General features: G+C 43.1%; 1 protein-coding gene across 2 annotated transcripts in view; it reads left to right on the top strand.

The window, feature by feature from the left end:
* The window catches only part of BARD1 (BRCA1 associated RING domain 1), a 39,833-nt gene extending 18,712 nt beyond the window's left edge, over positions 1 to 21,121 (top strand). Inside the window, exons 5-12 of one of the 2 annotated variants that reach the window (XM_058421409.1) lie at positions 216 to 296; positions 956 to 1,128; positions 7,605 to 7,713; positions 8,631 to 8,766; positions 9,787 to 9,879; positions 18,899 to 18,996; positions 19,735 to 19,937; positions 20,047 to 21,121. In XM_058421409.1, the coding sequence (XP_058277392.1) occupies positions 216 to 296; positions 956 to 1,128; positions 7,605 to 7,713; positions 8,631 to 8,766; positions 9,787 to 9,879; positions 18,899 to 18,996; positions 19,735 to 19,937; positions 20,047 to 20,155 (1,002 nt within the window). In that variant the 3' untranslated portion in view covers positions 20,156 to 21,121. Of the gene's footprint in view, positions 1 to 215; positions 297 to 955; positions 1,129 to 7,604; positions 7,714 to 8,630; positions 8,767 to 9,786; positions 9,880 to 18,898; positions 18,997 to 19,734 lie in introns of both variants that reach the window. The other variant, XM_040069136.2, reaches the window with a different exon arrangement.
* Positions 21,122 to 21,394: the final 273 nt, after the last annotated feature.

Raw genomic sequence — 21,394 nt, 5'->3', positions numbered from 1 at the left:
GAAGTGTGTGGGTGGTTCTAAATGAACAGCAGTGATTAACTGTGGTCTCCAGATCAGCTGAGCCTTTGTTATCCTCATTATATCTACATGGAAGGCTTATATCATTACATTTTTATTGCAGCTAAATTTGTAATTGGGCATCTCTCAAATCTGTGTTGTGTCTGTGTATTTTCTTCTTTCCTTTTTCATAACTCTTTCTTTTTTTTCCTCTGTAGGGTGACTTAGCAGCTGTGGAGCAGCTGCTGAAGAACGGGGCAGATCCCAATGTCAAAGATAACGCGGGCTGGACGCCGCTGGTGAGTGTCGGAGGCTTCTCTCTCTCATCTGTCTTCAAATCAGATTTCACTTCATCCCTCCATTCCTCTCCGATATTTTAGTTCCCTTCACATACATTTAGGTGACAGAGAATTATGCAAAGTGAAGAAGTGATGATGAACAAGGTTAAAAGAATTCATCAGCAACCGCTGACCTGCCCAGGCATCATTCTCCTTTGCTGGGGTGTAGGGCAGGCCGTGAAATCGATCGGCCCGTGACTCTGCAAATGCAGAAAATACAGCCAGGAGAACTCAAAAATGATCAATTCCAAACAATGTTTGTATTTAATGGATTCCTAATGTCCTCAGTGGTCTGGAAATACATCAAGTAGTGGAGTGAAAAAATAGCTCGATCGAATTACAGAACGTAAGCAAAAGGTTCTTTTCAATCACGACTTCTTCCTCTCCTGCAGAATATTCCTGCTAGCCTGTAATCTGGAGGGTTGTGTTCCCCGTAGTCTAATTTGCGCACAGTCGGCCTTTGTTCAGTTCTTCTCGGGGGTTTTGTTAGGGCCGTGTTCCAGGTTAATTCCCGTCGGGAATGTACCGCGGTGTCCCCTCATCGTCTCGCCTGCCCAAAGCGAATGAGGAGGCTCCTCCTGTGATGATGGGTGCTTCACCCGAGTCTCCCCCCGTTCCAGCACGAGGCGTGTAACCACGGGCACAGGGAGGTGGCGGAGCTGCTGCTGCGGCACCGGGCGCTGGTCAACACCACGGGCTACCAGAACGACTCGCCGCTGCACGACGCCGCCAGGAACGGCCACGTGGCCGTGGTGCGGCTGCTGCTCCTGCACGGCGCGCGCCGGGACGCCGTGTGAGTACGCCGAGCCGGCGGGAGGCTGAGCTAGCGCTGAACGCGCTTTGTGTGAGGGGCGGGGGTGCGTGGTAAACGCGTTCTCAGCTGTGCTTGCATCCTCCTTTCTCCACGTAGGTGTTCCCTTTTATTTGGCTTTGTCCTAAGCTTTTCTGAGGATGCCTGAGTCATAGATAGCTGTAGAGAGACTGTACTAGGAAAGTAACAACATATGCTCACCCTAATCTTACACTTTTCGGTTGGCATCTTGTTATAGCTGCTGTCAGCTCTAGGATGCTGAGCTAGATGAGTTTTGAACTGCTACAGCTGGTTTTTGTCTCTTCCCTTTTACTACATTTCTTGCTAGCAGAAGGCATTTTGCTCCAGCCTCTTCTCTTTTCACAAATGACATAGGCACGGGCTGAGATTTGGGAATTTTCATTTTTGCCTTTCTGGATCAAAGCACTAATCCTTGCACTAAGTAATATTTTCAGTTGACTCTTCTATACAGTTAAGTCTCCTGAAGAGGTTGGCATTTGTGTAGGAGGTGCTAAAGAGTCTTTCAGTCTATGACTGACCCTGTTGGTATTCCAGGCACTACGTGTAATTTTAGGTGTTTTAGGTTGTTGTGACAGGGCCTGTGTGTATAAATTTGAGTCCAGTGCGAGTTGTCAACAGGTGTGTGTGTGTGTACAGAAACACAACAGGATGAAGTCTAGCATGATACAAGTCTCCTTGGCAGCCACATGAAGAGGCATAAATGAGTTCAGCTTAATCACTTCAGCTCTCAATATTCACACTTCTGATGCTTACAGAATTATGGTGCTTTGTGGGAAAGCATAGGGTTTTCATCAAATCCTAATCTTGAATATATTAGAGTTTAAAGAAACAAGACAAAGCCAAAACAAAGCAACAAGCTCTCAAGAATTTGGCATGAAAACATAAAACGAGGATCAGTCGTTCATCCTCGCTTTGTTCTTGAGCAGCAAGGACCAGTGCACCTGGAAAAGCTGACAGCTTCAGGGATTTTCAGGCCACTTGGAAAGGAGGAGCTGGTTGTGTCACACTTACCACGTGTTTGTCTGGGGTCTGAAAGCACAGCACAGGCAGCAGCTTTGCTCTGGGCTGGTGGCAGGGTGTCAGCTCTGGTGGCTTTGCATGGCCCAGGCTCCAAATGCCAGCAGTGGACTCTGCAGGGCTCCTGTTAGCCTTGGTCTCTGCTGCACGTGCTCACACAAGCAGAGGTCAGGCTGTGCCTCTTTCAGCTTGTTCTACATGAGCAAACGTGATCCTGTTGAAATCAGGGAAGGGGAGGTTCATATAAACCTTAAGCCTGGCTTTAACTTTTCACTGAATGTAGACAATGTTCAGTTCAAATCTCTGAGAACAAATTTAGCTGCCATTAATCTTTGTGTGATTTGTCTGGGTGCCCTGGCACAAATTCAGGCTTGTCCATCTCTCCTGGGATAGCTGAGGCTTCCAGATTTGTCTAGGTAAGTGGACTTGAACCTTCTTGCATATAGAAGGTTTAGTTAATTTTTTTTTCCTGGTGGATGGAAGTACCCTTATAATGGAGTCACAACAAGAAGCTTGTTCTTCTTCAGTGCCTTTTTTTTCCTAGATCCCTGAAACCAGCAGACCACAGTTTTAAAAACAGGAGATGAGAACAGGCTGATCACTTAAAATGGTGCAATTATAGTTAATTTCATTATGGCTAGTTACAGTTGGTCTCTTTGTGCTTAATGCTCACCTTCACATTATTATTTTAGGTTCTTTACAATAGAAATTCAAGCAGTGATGAGTAGGACTTGCATCTCCAAGGCTTATTTTCTTGAGGAGTGCCTTAACTTGAGGTGTGTGCAGTGTGTGAGCTGAGACTATACCAAAGCAATTTTGTCAAATGGATAAATTGGTCTAATTTTAGTTCACTTTCCCCCCCTGCCCCTCTTTGGTGTATAAAACCCTTTCTAGTCCTTTTGTAGTCTCTTCAGGCTCACTATGCATTAACTTTCAGCCAAGGAGAGGGCTCTCCCTAATATGTTGGGATAAAGTGATTCTTCTTTATCTGGCAGGAGCGGGGAGGAAAGTTTGATTAGTTCACTGTGGTTGCTTAAGTGTTTTACTTTAGCTAAGCTAAGTAAAATGTGAACATGACAAATGTATTCAAATGTTACTTCGGACACCATGAAACAGCATGAAACCTCACTGAAGTGACTGATGTCTTGCTGCTGTCTTAACAGTGGAATTAACTCAGTTTTGTGTCTTAATGTCCCTTGTGTGTTGAAGAGTTAATCTACTGGAATAAAGCAGAGCTTGCATTGAACAGCCTGCTTAGAGCAGTAATTTGGAAATGTAGCATGACACTCAGTTGTGCCAGGTGAAATTTACTTTGAAGGTGTGCAGTAATGACTTGCAGCAGGTCCAAAGTCAGGTAAGACCCACTGGTCTGTGCAGGGATGGAGGATCCATCTGGAAGCAGCTATAGCTGCTCCCTGAGAGTCCTCAGTGGGTGAGGTACAGCCCTATCCAGAGAGCTGAGGCTTTGCCTTTTCAGATTTAGATATCAGCTCTCCACAAACCCATTGAGGGGGCACGTTTCCAGGTGCCTTTCAGGCTGTGTTTTTCCCCTTTCATGTTAACTTGTAGTGCATTAAGGAATAGCTCTATATAACAGGAAGCAGCCACATATTTTTGGACCAAGCAAGAATAGATGAGGGCTTCCTCTTTTGCCAGAAATTAATCCTGGGATTTCCTTATTCCTTGGCAAAATGTCTTTTCTGGAAACCTGTGAGATCTAATAGTCCTGGCACTTCAGTTGTCCACAACTTCATTGAAGTTTTCACTGACTGGGAGAGATACGAACTATGAATGAAAAATATTATATGCACCAGTGGACCTATTAATTCTCCTACTGGTCCCGTTAATTTTTCACGTTCATCTCCTACACACAACTAATTTTTGTTTTTATGGCTTTTTTTAACGTGCTTGAATTCTGGCTTTTTTCTTTGCTTCACAGCAAGCCAAGTGATTTGAAAAATTAGATCGGTGCATTTGCAATTTCACGGTACTTCCTAAATGCTTTCACGCAAATGGGCTGTCTTTCCAGTTCTTCATGCACAATAAGTCTGGCATTAGTAAAAACCGTCCTCTTGCTCTATTTTTGTAGGTGTAGTAGTTGTGAGCCTGACTCTGAACAAACCTGTGGGTATGCTTAGGGGCAGAGCACGGTCCTCAGTTATGAATGGCACAGGGACAAAAATGATGATAATGACTCCTGCAGTCATTCTCGGAGGCATTACACCCGTGACACTGATACTGTTGTGTCTCCCTGTTCTGAGGCACGGCAGTGCAGGTCTTGGCTGCCTAAGTGCAAGACGGTGTGTTGAACTTCCTGCTGACAGCAGGTTAATTAAAATCCTGGCTCTCTTTGGAGATCTCAGATGGTCCTTCTGGCCACACAGATTAGGTTTTCTTCCCTCTGTCAGGCTCAGGAAAGGTTTCTATTTAGCAGGTTCTGAAAATGCGGGTGCTGCCTGGAGAGCCCTGAGCCAGGCAGATTTCCACGTGGGAGTTAGTGGGCAGTGCACTGAGACCTGGCTGCAGGATTTCCATTCACTGCTGAACTCTTTAGTGGGGCTGGGGCAGAGCTTGCTTTGTGGAGCAGCTGAAAAGTCCTGATTACAAAGAATTACAAAGCATTATTTCATGGAAAGTCATACTCAGAAGATCTGGTTGAGTTGCTCTTCGCTGGGCTCTTCTTTGTTCGTAGCACAACAATCCTGCTCTTGGAGTGGGTTTGTTCTGGCTGTAACAGCCCATGACTGGCCAACAGGAGGCTGCTTGCCCTCAAGGGTGCATCTGACTCAGGAATGTTTAAACGAAGCTTCCAGAAAGCCCACTTGCATTCTGGTAGAAAGAAGGATTCCCTGGGGACCTTGTATTCCAGCTTAAGCACCTCACTGATTTCTCTCTAGCAGAAACAGTTGTGTCTTCCTGCTGAGTGTGGGACCCATTCCCAACAATCCCAGATCTGTAGGAGGAGCACACAGAGTTACTGGTATTTCTGGAAACACTGTTTGTGTCTTAGGGTGGATGTAATGTGCATGTCTAATTTGGTTTTGAATATTGGATTAAAATCAATCTTTTACTCTGAACAAGGTGAATGATTTGCCTTGTTTGGCTGGGTTGGATAAAGATGAATGTGAGCACCATTTCCCTAAAGATTCTGTTTCCCATTCTTCTGCCTTACTCAAAAAGTACAAATACAGTTTTTATCCTTTCTATTTGAAAAGCAAATTACAACACTATCCCACTTGAAGATCTGTTGTTAAGATCTGTTCCTTGTGTTGGTTTTTATTATGTAAACCCTCTTTTCTCCTGTTTCAGCTACATTTTCCCACTCTCCTTAAGCTCAACAATCTGCTCAGTTGCAAATATTATAAACTCTTAAACCATCTCTTGTGCTGGTGTTCCTTTTTCAGACCTCAGCTCCAAAGTTTGTCACAATTTAACCACGCCACCTTAACATGTAATAAAGAGCCCTTCATTCTTCAAAGCTGCATAATGATGGGACAGCATAACACAATACTCCAGTAAGAAGCAACTGAAACAAGCTTAAAACTGTAGGAAAAAGTTGTAAGTGAATACAGAAGGAGGAGCTGGAGCTCCTATTTGTGCAGTTTAATTGGCAGAAAAAAAAAAATTTCTATATTTAACTGGGATGGCCTGTGTATTTTTCTGTGGTAAACATTCGTGAGTTTTTTCTAACAGTCAAGAGCCTTACTGTGCCTTTGGAGGGAAAAGCACTCCCAAATCTCTACTACTGACATGCAGGGATTTCCTCCCCCTGCTTAGCTCGCAGTGAAAGGTCAGCCAGCTAGTCTAAAGGTGATTTTTTGGGTGTTTGATGTTATGTATATGTATTTCCTCCTGTCTCTGGATGCCTTGTTCAAAGGAACTTTATCTTTTAGCAGTTGGAGTTGAATATCGGCCTTATTTAAAGAAAGGCCAAGAGCTACCCTGAATGATGCATGACAAAGCAGGAACAGCGTGACAATATTTAATGGGCTGCAACTCCCAGGCCTGGGCAGAGATTTAACCAGTTCTCTTTCAGTCTGCACTGTGCTCATTAGTAGCACAGGAGAGCTTGGGATTGGTAATAGTGTGAAATACTATCCTGGACGCTCCTGTGAGGGATTCCTGTGGATTGCTGTTTTCCCCAGGGGCCGTGTTAGTGAGCAGTGCTCGGCCAGGGGCACAGGAGGGTCCTGAGGTCAGACCAGTCTTTCAGCTCAGCACTGGCCAAAGCCTCCCACTTAAGGCAGAGTGGAGACTTAATAATTGAATCTGAGCTGCTCCTTGGGCTGGATTGGCTTATGGCCTTGTGTGGAATTCCCTGTAAAGCTTCCTGGATTCCTGCTTTGCACAGGAATGTCTGGCCAAGAGAGAGCTCTTCAAAGCCGCAGCAGTTTTGTGACCTCTTTAAATGTTTCATTGCTCGATGACTAAGCTTGCCAGGCTTCAGACACTGAGTCAGGGCTTTGTTCTCCTGACAAGCTTCCCCTCCATAACGAGCTCTTATTGTGCCTTTGGAGAGCCAGAGCTGCGTGAGGTGGGCAGAAGAGGCTCGGCTGCAGCAGCCATTATTCTCATAAAGGGCAAAGCAGGCGGAATATTTCCCCAGAGTGCTGGCAGAGGCTCCTGTTTGCTAATGGCAGTGATACCTGTTCTGCAATTTCAGGCTCTCCTCCCTTCACTGCTGTCCTGCAGCAGCGGAGTTGTGTGAAGAAGGAATTGGAGCCGTGGCTGAGCTCGATGTGTTTATAGCAATCACCTCTGTGTGAGGAGTGCTAAAAGGGGAAATCAGTCTGGAAGCACAGCTAATAACTATGAGGTGCCACCTACAATCAATAGCTTCCAACAGAATTGGCAAACCGACTAAAATCTGACTGATTTGCTATAATGTGTTCTGTGGAACAGTACACTGAGGGAAAAGGAGATGCATGCTCATATTTTGGAATTGCAAGGGAGCCGTGGTTCCCAGGTAGGAAGCGGATCGCTTTTCCCATGAAAGCACGACCACATCCAGCTCCCATGTTTAATGCACTACAGAGAGACTTCTGACATGTCTTTTATGGTAAAAGGATGAGCCAAAAATACATTTCTTGGTTGTATGACTGCAATGAAAGATTAAAGCTGAAATTTCTGGGTCCTGAAAATGGTATCAAAGTACATCTTGAAACGGTTTAACAGGTACTGTGGTTGATTTAACTGAACACGCTGCTCTGAACATCCCTTACTCCTCAGCCGAACACAGCAGCTTGCAATTCAGCATCCATCTGTCTTGGATGCAATTCTTACTTGGAGCTTTGTGCTTTTAGCTGAAATTACATATTAATAAGAAAGTGGGAGGGAAAGCTACCCAGCTAATATGCTTAGTTAGTTGAGAATCAAGTCACATTTTATTTACTTAAACCCATCTGTGCCTGTTTTGCCAGTAATATATTTGGTCTGCGGCCTGTGGACTACGCAGAAAGTGAAAAGATGAAATCTGTGCTAATGTTACCAGAGAAGAATGAATCATTTTCACTTAACCAGCCCTCTGAGGTAAATGTCTGTGTGGGTTTGTTTTTTTGTGTTTTGCTTTTTTACAGAACAACAAGCCATGAGTTCTTCCTCTAAATATTGAAGGCTTGGATGCAAGTACGTCTCCTGCTTTACAGGGAGATTTAAAATAGGCTGGGAAGCTGTCTTGGACACTCTTTCTAGGATGCATGTGGAACACTGACAGGCTGTGTAGCTCTGTGTTACAGCTTTATCTGGGAAGACAAAAGATGTTTCTTATAATGTGGTTTTATTATAGGAGAACGAGCCTGTGTTACTCCTCAAGTATCACAGCTTGAACTTTGCTATTGATGTTGTTTTTCTGCATATCTAAATTTGTTCTACTTTCCAAACTGTCTGCAAGCAGCAGCAGTCTTTGTTGCAGGTGCTTTTTCTGTGCCTTTAGAAGGCTGTTCCACTATCATCATCCTTTGTCCAACAAGGAAAATATCAGCTCAGCAGTAGAAAACAGCTTTTGGGAGATTGTTTAGGGGTTTTTGTTTTTCTCCTCCTTTGGACAAAGACTTCTCGAGATTTGTAACCAGAATCAGGAGCTCAGACCTAACAAATTACTGCATTATGAAATGCTCTTTGCTTCCTAATGAGTGAGGATTAAGCAGACCTGGCTGATAGAAGCAGCCCATATCTACTCCAGCCTGCAGTGATCCCTGCTCATTGAGGTCACCACTACCCAGTGGCCTAAAGTAAACTGTGGCAGCTAAACCAGGACCAATGTGCAGCTTTTTTCCCGTGGAGCTGAATTGTTACGTGGAGATTTATTCGTGGACGCTGTCCACTAAGCTTGCCATGAATTGTGTTTCAAAATGCTTATTCCTGAAAAAGAAAGCTGCCCAGTAAATAAGGTGCTTTCCTTATGTTCCCAAATATTCAGCTTACTGCAGAATTTTCTGTTTGTGCAGGCACTGAGCTCCAGCCAGCCAAGAAATGGACCCCTTGGTATACTGGGGAGCAGTCTTAGTGCGGAGCAGCAGAAATTGCTGAACAAATTGGCAACAGTCCTGAAGGCCCAGAGGTGCACTGAATTTAACAGCAGAGGTATGGAGTCTTGTTGAGATGTCTCTGTCCGAGTAGAGTAACTGCAGTTGTGCACTTTATCGTTTAAGGTACTACCTGCAGCAGGGTTTTTATCACTCCTGGGAAGTGCAGCTCCTGAAATCCCTGAGTTGTAGCTGTAGTGGAGTGATGGTGTGTTTTGCATGTGTATAAACACATATAAAGCTTGTCTGGCTATCGAGGTAGGAAGTTTCTGGAGGAGCCACAGTTTGGCAGTTTATTGTCTGTTATTTAACATCCCAAAGTCTCTTCAGAGACCTCTTCTCTTTATGCCTCTTTTACCAACTTTAAGATCTCTGCTTGTGTGAGACATCCTGTAAAGTTTTTACTCTCCAGAAGTGAGCCTTGTGTGGCAGATGGTGCCCTGAGAAAAGAGCATGACATTGACTGAGAGGTTACATGTCTTCTCCCGTGCCACCTTCCTTCAGATTTTATTCTCCATTAAGACTGGTGAACCCAAATTATGGGGTTTGGAGGAGTTATTTTCCCCTCTTTGAGGACGGGAACATTATGTTAATTCCTCCTGTTAGTTTTTCTTTGGTGTCCTTGTGAACAAAATGCTAAGGTAATTTCCCCCCCCTACCATCTTTCACTTCTGGATTACTACTCCAGGATTTTGAGGAGTTCTGTTAGCTTTGTATTAAAGCAGTGAGATCCTGTAGTAGGATTCCTGTCAGAGTTAAATACAACTCTAAAAGGAATGGGAAAAAAAATGCTATCCTATAAACTGGAGCCTCATCTGAAGATTTAAGTGTTGCTGTAGAACTGTATGACCGTGAGTTCCCTTTTTTCACAGCTAGTGTATGTTGAAACCCACAAAATTTCCAACAGCTCTTCTCCTAACTCGGATCATAGTCTCAAAAATCACCTCCTTGCCTGGAAAGGGTGGCTGATAAATTATTATAGTCTGTTTCTTCTTTAAAAAATGATTGATGGCTTTTCAGTCAAGCATGGTTCTGCTTTTTCTGTGCTTGTAGTTTTACTGTGTAATCTCTCTCCTAGTAACTCATCTTGTTATCCCCAATGTTCCGATGCCAACTACTGTCAAATGCATGATGGCTGTTCTGACTGGATGCTGGGTCCTCAAGTTTGAATGTAAGTATAAAATATGTGGGACTCCCTGGGGCTTTTAACCAGAAACTGTAGATGGGATTCCAGAGAAACTTGGGGGGTTTTTTTTCAACAACTGCCCTAATATCAATGCTATATTGACACAAAGTGCAAGAGATTGTTTTCAAACCTCATGAATGACTAGAAATTTAATTGAATATATTTAATGAAATATACCTGCTACTTACTTGGTAAACTGAGTGCATTTCATCTTTGGGTGTGTTGGATAGGTCAAAGCCTAAGTATCAGGAGGGAGTGAATTTCTTCATTGCTACATTAAGACTCATTTGGAAGATACCCTGGGAGAGAAGGAATGATTTTATTGAGTTCTAGGATTTGTTATGAGCAGTTTGCATTGAAATTGAGGGGAGACTTTGGCTTGCTTGGGATATGTGCCCAAGGCCTGTGGGAAGTGAACTTATGTTTACATACAAGCTCAGATCTATTGAAGGCTGTAACTTCTAACCCAAGTTAGCATGCAAGTCATGTTTCATGCAGTCTGTAATTCGTGTTTATACACTTTATGCTTTTTCATACAGCTGTTCTGTGGACTTAGACCCTACATTTTGAGGTTTTTATATATTTATTCTGATCTATTTCTTAGTATCTGCTTTCACAGTAGTTGCAAAACCCATCGTCTTCCCCTTGACCTTTATGGCTAAGTCCCTTTAGCTAATAAGTGCACTACAAATGAGTTAATTACCCTTGTAGAACTTACAGACAGATTTCATTCCAGTTTTCTACTATGTGACCAAACATCAGAACATAAGGGTTTTTTAATGGTCTGGCTTTTTCTAATGTGTTATGAAGACACTATTCAAGCCTCAGAAGCTGCAAACTAAAGCACAGCATCAGGCTGAACGCTGGACTCGGGGCGTTCATTTGGCTTCCAGACAGTTTGTTCCGTGCCTTTTTTAAGACTGAAGACTCTGTTTCTGTGGTGAATCCTTTGGCAGGTTCTTGGCTTCACTCAGCCCAGAGGGTTTGCACACATTCTGTCCCATGTGCTTCCTTTATTTCATTTCATCTTCCTGCTAGTCAGGTGCTTAGAAAACTTCTGAGTGGTAGGGAGATTTCATTAGTGAGACCTGAATTTAAATCTTCATGGAAGAACTTTCATATTTAGAAGTGATTAGAAAATAAATAAATAAATATAATAGCCCAGGGGTTATTCAGGGAATATTTTTATGGGGTTTTTTTTTTCACAGTTGAGTTTTATTTTAAGTTGTTGGTACTGATTAGTACAATCCTGGCTGCTAATGCTCCAGCTTAGTAAGCAACATACTACTTAAAAGCGAGTGATTCTCCTCCCTAGTGGGAAATGTTAGCAATAACTCATGGGGTCTGATGCAGCTAAGTGCCTATAATTAACAGCACCACTCCATCTGTTCCCACCAGTCTGTTATCAGTCTTCTTCAGAGTCATTACAAGTTAAAGATTGTTATAACAAATAATGGGACTCCTGCTGATGGAACATTTGTCTAGGAAAAAGAGGTCCTTGCCTTTCTTTTTAATTTCCATTTATCGTGGCTTTTTGACTTCTATTTGGATAAGTTTCCTGAAATGTGATGCAAATAAGCTTCCAAAAGTATGTGCATGTTCTGGTTATATAATAAATTTAAGAAGTTGTTTATGGTTCACTGTTCTAAACCATTCACTTAAAGTGGATTCACGTTGAAAAAATTCACTAAAATATTTGAAAAAACAAAGCCCAGTGAGGCACTTAGTGAAATGCTGACCATGCATAAGGGAGTGTTTGAATGGTTTTTACTATAAGGTAAGCTGTGTTCGACTGCTATCCCTTAAGTTATATTTATAGCCTACACATTATACCACTTCTTAAAATACATCACAAGCTTGCAAAAGCAGTATTTCATTTGAGAGCCTCTTCTTTTAACTCTTCTGTTACAGCAGGCTGTGAATCTTTTCTTCATAAAAAGCAGTTTCCTTCTCTTGGGTGATTCTGTGATGCTCTTGTTTCCATGTGTCCGTACACATCCATTCATATTGGTAGAGAGGTCACGTGGAATTTCCCTGCAGAGTTTGAGCTGGGTGTTGGAGAGCCAAGGCTGAAGCACATATCCTCAGTTTTGGGGTTCCCTTGTGTCTCCAGGTGGGAGACTGGGATGTAGGGATGTCACCACGGAGCAATATTAGATCTTCACTGAAGAAAAATTTCATGCTGCCAGTTGCTTTCCCACCCTTTCTGTCTATAACACACTGTCAGCAGTACCTCCACTTCCAAGGCAGAATTGAGGCAGTGTTGCCACAGTGCTCCTTTGCCCTTGGCCATATCTTTGGCTGGTTTCATTATTTTATTGCCTTTATTATTTCTGGGATGGTAATAGGGCACAAAGCGGCGAGTCATTATCCTTCTGCAAGTGGGCCGAGACAAAGATTCAAGTATCACTGTATTTCCTCTAAGCTTTATGTGGAGCATAGAACAGTGTAATTAAAACCAGCAGAAGTTTTTAATAGCTTTTCAGCTTGTTTTTTTTTCTTAAAGTTATTGTCATCTGTTAAAGCAGGCAATGAAAAATGATCTCAGTAAAGATATGCATTGAAACAAGCTTGTGTCAGTCCTGGCAGTGAAGTGTCTGGCAGAATTCTAAGTATCTGATTGCTCATTCCTTCCACTGCTCTGCTTTGCTTACCTGGAGCAGCAGCAATGATTCAGCTCTAATCATTGTAAGGAGGCAGAAAAAAACTGCCTTTCCTGTAGGGACTCACAACAACAAGGAGTTGACTGGAAGAGCTAGGGGACTGCCTGACTGACATATCAAGGTGAAAACATAGTTCTGAATTTCCTGTGCCCATCCTTGTTTTGGCTGTTAAAGCAGAGGAGTGCAAAGCTGCTTGAGCTGACTGCTCCTCAGGCTGGCCTGTCTCTCTTTCATGCATAAACATCTTTTAGGTGACTGGCTGATTCTCAGCAAAGCCCTCCCTCCTTGAAACACCCCAAACTTTTGATCACTGGAGTTTCATGCTCTTTTTGCACTTGGAACCTTACTTCAGCTACCTCCTACAAAAGGACTTAGCTCTGAGAGGTTTTAGAACTCTCCAGAGTGCAGCTTCTGGTTGTCTTGGGTGTGCAGCTGAGGGCAGTGCTTCAAACCAGCTGGGGCTGAGCTTCTGCACTGCCACAGTCTCTGCACAGGCTGGGAAGGAGCTCACAGTTTTACTCTGTGGAGCTGCTGGGATTTGCAGAGGAGAAAATGGGTGTGAGAATATCTTCAACGTGGTGTCCGCAGAGATTAGAAGTGGGCTGGTTTGAAATAAGGTCTAGAACGAAAGGAAACCCTTGGTGTTTCCAGATCTCCCTCTGTTCTGTGTCAGTCAGGTACTCAGTTTTCCATATTTGCGGAGTCCTTTGTTCTAGCTCGGTTCCAGTTTGAAGAAAACATTGCATTAAGGAAGAAGATGGGAAACGCAACCTCAGTCATTAAAAAACTGTGATGGGATGCAGAGGCTGAGCACTCCTGGGGGAATTTAACCTGGCCTTAGGAAGGGCTGCCTCCCGTCACTTTGATCACTCTAGAAAACAGCTCTGGCCAGCAGTGGTTTTTTGTCCAAAGAAGACAGGATACCTGGGGCTCCAAGTGAAGGAATCATTTTCAAATCACATGCTCCCAGCTTCTGGGAGTGTTTCAGGACTTCCTAAGCATCTGTTCCATCGTGTTCAATAAATAGCACGTGGATTAACTTGTAAACTACCATTCTTCAACAGATGCACTCCAATCTCTGCAGATCTTGTGTCATTTGCATGTGATGAGAAAACAGACTGCTCTTGTTTCACCACTTGAGATCTCTACCTCACTCCATGGAAATCTCTGAGTCTGAAGTCACTTTATAAGCTTGTAAGAGACAGTGTAAAAATTCTTTGCTGTAGCAGAGGCCAGTAATGCTGTTTATGAAAACAAATTGAAGCCAGCCATGCCAAATTCCCCTAAAGCTTTCTCTCAGTCCAGATTTCTTCCTTCTCTAGGGAAAAAAAAAAATCTCACCAGGCTTTACTCAATCTGCATGTAAGTTTCAAAATCCAGTGCAGCTTAGCTAAGGAGGTATCAGTTGCAGGCTCTACTCGATCTTGGACATGTAGCATTTTATCTTCTTTGTTGCCATCGTGTATTCCTAAATTACTTTTAGCCATTCTAAGAGATTTTTGGGACCTCTGCTCTCTACTTTATTAATGCAAATCCAGCAGAACTCCACTAAGGCTAATTGAGTTACTGAGAGATACCCCTGGGTGTCTGTGGGTGATTACAACTTGTTCTTGGCAACCAGGTTTTTCTTGGTACTTCATTCTCTTCAAATTGTTTTTGCTGATGCAGTTAGTTTCATTACAAACCAGTAAGACTTACATGAATAAGGATTAGAGGGCTCTGATCTTCATTTTTGCAAATAATGATTTCTTTTATTTCCAGTGCTAGCAGCTGCACTTGTACCAAGGTCAGTTAGAGTGGACACCCTGTTAACCTGCTTGCTCCTTACATCTCGAAGGTGAGGAGGCAGGGGCAGCTGCTCAGTGAGGTAATCAGGGGCAGTGTAAGTAGTGATGCTTTACTGATCTTGTTAGTCAGGGGAAAAAAATGAGAGCAGGGCTCCGCTTGCCAAGCGTGGTGGCACCGAGCTAAATGCGGGTGCATTAAGCTAAAACTTCTTTCTGCAATGTTTTCTAGGGACTTGAATGCAGGCTTGGCTTTTGCTAAAATTTGGTACAAATGACCTAAATCGACCAAGTTTTATACCTAAGACTTGCATGTGTGCAATCAGCTCTTTGAGAGGCCCTGGAGCTTGTGATGTTCTGCGTTTCCACGGCAGGACTCTGCCTGAGCCCTGTGCCCACAGGATGTGGCCCCACAGGGGTGTTGTGGTGGGCCAGCTTTATCCATCCATCCATCCATCCATCCATCCATCCATCCATCCATCCATCCCTCAGTGCTTGCACACTGACCTTGGCACTGCAAGGCAGCTGTGCTCCAGGAGAACTGAAATGCCCTTGCCTTCATACAACTCTTGCCCTTCCACGGGGGATTGTTCCAGCTGCTGAGATTGAACTGAAGGGCCATTAACATGTGGTTGTGATAGTCACCCTCTCCTCTCCAAGGAAGAGGACACTGACAAACCTGAGCAGCCTCAACCCCAGATGGTCCACAGCTCTTAATGGCAGCACTGTTAAGGAATAACTGTGCAAGTTGAATGGTCTTATGTTAGAACACAACAGGATTTTCAGTCAGGCTTGCTGAATGAATGCAAAGACTGCTAATGTGTGGAGGAAAGCAGCACAAGGGTGATCTCTGCCTCCTCCTAAAATTACAGCTGTCTTCTGAAAAGTAAGTTTAGGTTCCCTTCCACTTTGCAGAAACCTTCTTTAGAGCTGTCCTTGTCCTTCTGAGATGCAGTCCTGTTCTGAACATTTCTTTGCATAAGTATTTAAGGTGCCCATCTCAGTTTCACAAGGGAGGTGGTATCCTGGTCACTTTTTTAATTAGGATAAGAGCAATTTTCTTTTTTTTTTTTTTTTTTTTTCCCCAATCCATTCATTTCAGTAGTGCCTTGGCATCAGGTTCTCACTGGTGGCTTTTCAGTACAGTGCTAAATAAATTAAATGAGAGTTTGATCTCAGGAGTTTTGGGAGTCAATTAAACATGGCTCCTCCTTGAAATCAAAGGGGGATTTTTGACTGAAGTGATGTAAAGTCAAAGGAGCTTCTGCAAAAGTTCCTGTAGAAGTAGCAGAACTGATACACCTGTGAGTAAAGTATGGAGATTTATTTCCTTTTAAATGTCCTCTTAATCAGGATGACACTGAGTTGGATGGCAAGACCATTAAAAGGCAACTGTCTTGCTGCCCAGCCACTTTTACACGTTAGCAGCTTTAAAATTAATAATGCTTCTGAAGGAAAAGACCTGGACTATACTGAAGGGACTCAACACTCAGTTTTCACAGAAAATATAATCCTTAACAGTAAAAAAACCCCAAAGAGGCTGGAAGGGCCTGCAGGGGGCTGTAACCTTCTGTTTGCATGCCTACTCTCAAGTTTGGAATTGGGATATTATTGTTTTTAGCACAAGATCATCTTGTGGTGGTCATGCCATCTCCTGCAAGAATGGTAAAGTTTGTACATCCCTGCTGCTTCCAAATGACACTGTGACACAGTCAGGGCTGATTATGCTGTCTTTGAGAACCTCACCTGGGCTATTGCATTCATTTGGATTCACTGCACCTGAAAATGGTAATGGAGGTTTAGAGAGCTAGAAGCAAGTGGTGGCTTGACACCTAAGTTTTGTGTGGAGGGTGGGGGAAAAGAACACGAAAATAACCTTGTGTTTAGGCAAATGAATCTTGAATTAGGTAGAAAAACAGCTTGAGCCTTCTGTCATTTTATCTCAAATATAAGAACCAGGGGCATGTTTCCCTTTTGTTTATTTTTCTGTTCTGATATTTGACTTCTTTAATTCTTTAATACAAACTCTGTAGCATGCAGGAATCATTGAAGGGAAAGGAGCCACTTGGCAACAAATCAGTCTGAACAAAATCTGCAGTTACAGGCCCTACTGGTCTCCATCACTTTCATTATTTTGTTTTCCTCCTTTTAGTCAGGAATTCCTCCTCTATGGATAGATAATCCCTGACTGTTCCCCTCAGTGTTGTAAGCACCCTCCTCAAACACTGGTTGCTACTGACACCCACGTGTCAGAGCAAGTTCTGCTTCTAGATCTTGTATGAAAAATATGTTCACTGATTGAAAATGTACTATTTATCCATTTTTCCATCAGCAGAAAACCCCAGAGGATCTGTTGCTCCATGAAGGTGTGTGTAGGCCTGTCACCTCTTAAAATATTTATATCAAAGGAAAATACCTGGGCACTGAGAATTTACTCTCTTGGCTTTTTATGCCGTGTGGAGAACACAGCTTTTGTGTCACAAACCCGTTAAGACACAGATCTGGCCTGTTTCTGTTTGGGGAAGGAAGGCTGAAGTTAATGAGAACGCTGGTCATGCAGACACTCAGCTGTTTGCACGTTTCCAGTTTCCCCAGGAAACAGATGTCTGCCTTGTGTTTCTGGTGGGCACAGTGAGAACAGGACACGGGTGGATGAGTGTCTCTCGTGGCCCTCTTGCAGGACTGTAATTCCGTGAAACTGATGTGTGTGTGCAAGAGACCTCACAGATTCTGCATTCTGTGGCATCAACCCTCCACTGACATTAGTCACTTCCCTGACTTCATGTTTGGTTTTTTTTTCAGGCGAGCAGCACTTCAGAAAGACATCCTAGTCTTTTGTGTCCATTCAATCTTTTATTACTTTTGTATCATGCTTGCTTCACTTACTGATGCTGGCACTGGATGCTCAATTTGTGATGTGCTTATTGTATAAAATCCTCATCTCTGTAGTGAAAGTCCTTGAAATCTAGCTTTTGATGGTAGATTGAAATAAAACACGCTCTTAATGAATAGACAGTTCCTTTCTTAGGATTAGATGAGACTTCTTCCTTTATGGCAAGTGGCACCCATTGAATATCTTCATTTCCTCTGAGGGAAAGAATAGCAGTGTAAGTTAGAGGCACATTGACACAGGAAGTCTGGTTGAATTGTGGTGATTTAAAATAAATAAATAAAATGTGAAATAGCTTTTAGATTTATTTTTGGGTTATGAGTACTGAAATTAAGTTATCAGTATTCATTGCTGTTATCAATAATGAATATGTAAGTTGCCTTTCTGGAAAATCCATGACTAGGTTTGCCCTTCTAGCTCACGCTAATTTTCCTTGAAGGAATGAGCAAGAGCAAATAATCAATCTGATACTCATACAGGGAGGGAGATATTTGCTGCAGTATTCAGCCAAATGTGATGTTCTCTAGGGATTTAACTTTTTTGATGAAAGCACACTGAAGGACTTCTACTACCTAAAATGTGAATTCCCATTGCATTTTGTGAGTTTGTATGAAACTGACAGCAAATTACTGCGAGTTTCCTTCAAGATCTCTCCAGATGAGACATTCTTACCCATTGGCTACTTACATCCAAGTGCCTCTGTCGGTGATACTTCTCTTCATAGCCTTGGGCCTTCTTGCTTTTTAGGGTCAGTTGCCCACAGTTCTCTTTTGATTTTGGTCAGTTTATAGTTTTTATATACCCTGGGTTTCCTGTTTTCCCGGTGCAGATGAGTTGCCTGAATTAGAAACGGGGTGCAAGGAGTGAGGTGCAATAAAAGTTACAGCGTCGGCCACGTTGTAAATCCTCCTGGAACCGTTTCCAAAATCAGCTTCGCAAACTCTTTTCCTGGGTAATTCTTATTAATGACTGCAGTGTACGTGCAGGCAGAATGTTCCATCCTTGAATGGGTGACCACAGCAATCCCTCTCCCTGGAGTGAGGTCAGGCAGTGCATTTTATGGACGTTAGCAATGCATTACCATCAGCGCTTTCTCCGTTGGAAAAAATAACTGGCCTTAAAACAAGGTAAAAACATGTTGACTCCAAAAGACAATCTCATTATGCAGCAAGTGCTAACAGAAACCCTGGCATAAATCTCCAGTTTGTGCTGATCCTGGAGACCTTGAAATCCCATCTGATTTGTTAGTTGGGGCTGTAGCTGCTCAGAAGCAGCTTTGTGCTTGCCTTGTAATTGCTCTTTATCAGGCAATTGTGTCCATTTCATAACTGCCGGCTTGGAGCTTCCCGACGATCAGCAGTTTGACATTTGACATTAAGTGGCTGACCTTTAGAGGGTAACAGGAAGAGCTAATAATTCCTGGTGTTTATAGCACTGATTTTAGTGCCATATCGCTTCTCGCTATCTCACTTGCATCTTCAGGCGCTGCTGTAAATTTTTCGGGTTTTGAAAGCAAATTGCTAAAGCACACTAGCTTTGGTGCTGTGTGAATGGGATGTCCTGCGCTGTAATAATTTCGTCCTAGCACAACTCCTCAGTCCCTAGAATGACAGGCAAGCCTCTCTTCAAGCCTGGGGTGTCTAATTTTTGCCTCCCTGGTTTTGTAGGGGTACAAGCCTGTCTGCAGAGCTCAGTTCGAGAACAAGAAGAGGAGTATGAAGTCCAAGGTGGCCCCCGGCGAGGGCGGCTCAACCGGGACCAGCTGGTGGGTTTTACTGCTCCACACATTCTGGATTAATGACCTGGGGCCGGGCAGCTCTGCCCTTTGCCACAAGCAAAGGTGCAGGAGATGTAAAATTTTAATGTGGTCTTGTAAGGATAATTTGATTATGGGCAAGGTGATCCAAAGAGCCGTGAACACCCGTGGAGCTGTCATTTTTCTCCATTAGCGGAGATGGTGCTGTAACCTTGACCGGGGAACGCTGTGTTGCACTCTCTGTATCACACCTGGTGGGACAGGAAGTGATGTGCTTCAGCCTCCTCTGCTCAGCTTTACAACGTGGTTCTGAAAGAAAAATGGGTTTATTACTATTTGTTTCCATTTAGGGCCTTTTTTATGTTTAACTGGGTTCATTCCTGGTTACTTGCTGGATTACACTGCAGAATTTATTAACTGCATTGTAACAGCAATATTCCTGTAAATATTCCTAACTCATAATTCAAACCCTCTTGTGCTAGAAAGTATTTAAACAGAAGCAAGAATTTACCACATAAACAAGCTTTTTTTTGTTGCACCCCTACCCTGAGAACCTTGCACGTTAAGTTACCATTCCAGTTCCCAGTGGTGCTTATTTTAAATTGTAGGGGTTTTGTATGCTCTGATTTTTCCTTTCCTTTCCTCTTCTTTCCTTTCCGTTCAGTTGTGAAGTCCTGTATTCACATTCATGCTTGGGTTTTTTTTGTTGTTTTTTTTTTTTTTTTTAATATATTCTTCCACACACAGCTGCCTAAGTTGTTCGATGGCTGCTACTTCTATTTTTTGGGACCTTTCAAGCAGCACCAGAAGAGCGATCTGCTGGAGCTGGTGAAAGCAGCAGGGGGCCAGGTGCTGGTTCGGCAGCCCAAAGCGGACAGCGACGTGACGCAGAGCATCAACACGGTGGCCTACCACGCGGATCCCGGCTCTGACCAGAGGCTCTGCACTCAGTACGTCATCTACGACGCCGCTTCCAAGTTCCAGCCGGAGAAAATCCGGCAGGGCAAGGTGTGGATGGCCCCCTCCAGCTGGCTCATAGGCTGTGTGATGTCATTTCAGCTCCTGCCCGTGCAGTGAACGGCAGAGCGCAGCGTCCCCAGAGCAAGGCTCGAGAACGGGCTCGGTTTTGGCAGCTGGGACGCTCTGGAAAACTGCTCTGAAGCTGTGATTTCTGGTTGGGATCCAGGAGAGCTTTGAGCGTTTAAGTGAGTTACTCAGGTGACTGATATGCTGGAATAAATGAACGTACAGTGGAGGAGAAGATTGAAAAGCGGGCCTTGGCTTATTTAATACGCTTTAGTTTTGCATTGAAGTTAATAAATGCTTAACAAATAATCACTGACATTTTGTAACTGGGATTTTGCAAAATGAAACCTTTTGCTTTCTTGATTTGAACCAGGTCTTTGTAGGCAATTGAGCATGACCCCATTTATGTTGTTTAACATCCATTGATAAGGATCTACTGCATTTATCGAGCTTTCCCAGGCTAGAATTTGTATTTTTTTAAAAAAAAGGACTCCATGCATCTGAACCTGTGCAGACATGTCAGTTGACATGTGACATTTATTACAGCTTTTTTACAACTGAATTTTGCTGGAAATTGTTGGCATGGGGGACTTAAATAAATGGCCTGAATTCATCTGGAAGCAGACACTTCGGAGAAAAATCTGACACTTTTTAAAAAATTTTGGTCTAAAATTTACTTATTTGTGAAAAGATTAATGCTTTACTCACTTCTGTACTCATTCATGCTTGTAAACATGTAACTAGAAATCAGTTCCATTTTCTGAAGGCTTTTAAGCATTGAGATCCTTATTTAATTATTACGATAAATATTTTTGTCAGTTTGGATGGTTGCTCTCATGGCTGCTTTAAAGAAAAAAGAAAAGTAATCACAAAAGAGTTGTGCTTCGCTTTGCACAGTTGTACCTAAAGAGGTGGCTGCACTGGATCAACGTTTGATTATTTCATATTTGTTAGAGTGTTTCTCATAATGGCTCATAAGTTATTGTCAGGATCTCACTCTGTGCTCTTATGTAATGTTTTGTATCTTAGCTTGTGAATTTGTAATTGAGAAATGATGTCTTGGAATAATACACAATAAGAATGATGGTTGTGGGCTAGCACACGAGTTTTGTTTGTTTGTTTTTTGTGTTGTTTGTAATAATGAAACTTTTCTGCGTGTGGTAACTTTGGAGCATCTGTTGCACGAGCCTGGCTGCAGAATAAGTGCATATCCCATACGTATCTCAGCAGGTTCAGGAAAGCACTTTTCTGGGAGCTCAGGACAGCTGTGAAGGTGGTGTGTCACACCAAGAGCTGCTTTTGCAGAAGAGGAGAGCTGTTTTCTGTAACCACTGCTGCTGGAGCTCCTGTGCCCTGTAGAGCCCTTAGGACTACACACTGC

Source organism: Hirundo rustica, chromosome 7 (assembly GCF_015227805.2).
Source record: "Hirundo rustica isolate bHirRus1 chromosome 7, bHirRus1.pri.v3, whole genome shotgun sequence".
Classification (NCBI taxonomy): domain Eukaryota; kingdom Metazoa; phylum Chordata; class Aves; order Passeriformes; family Hirundinidae; genus Hirundo; species Hirundo rustica.
The sequence above is the reverse complement of the archived record's forward strand: the minus strand, read 5'-3'. Positions and strand labels throughout refer to the sequence as shown.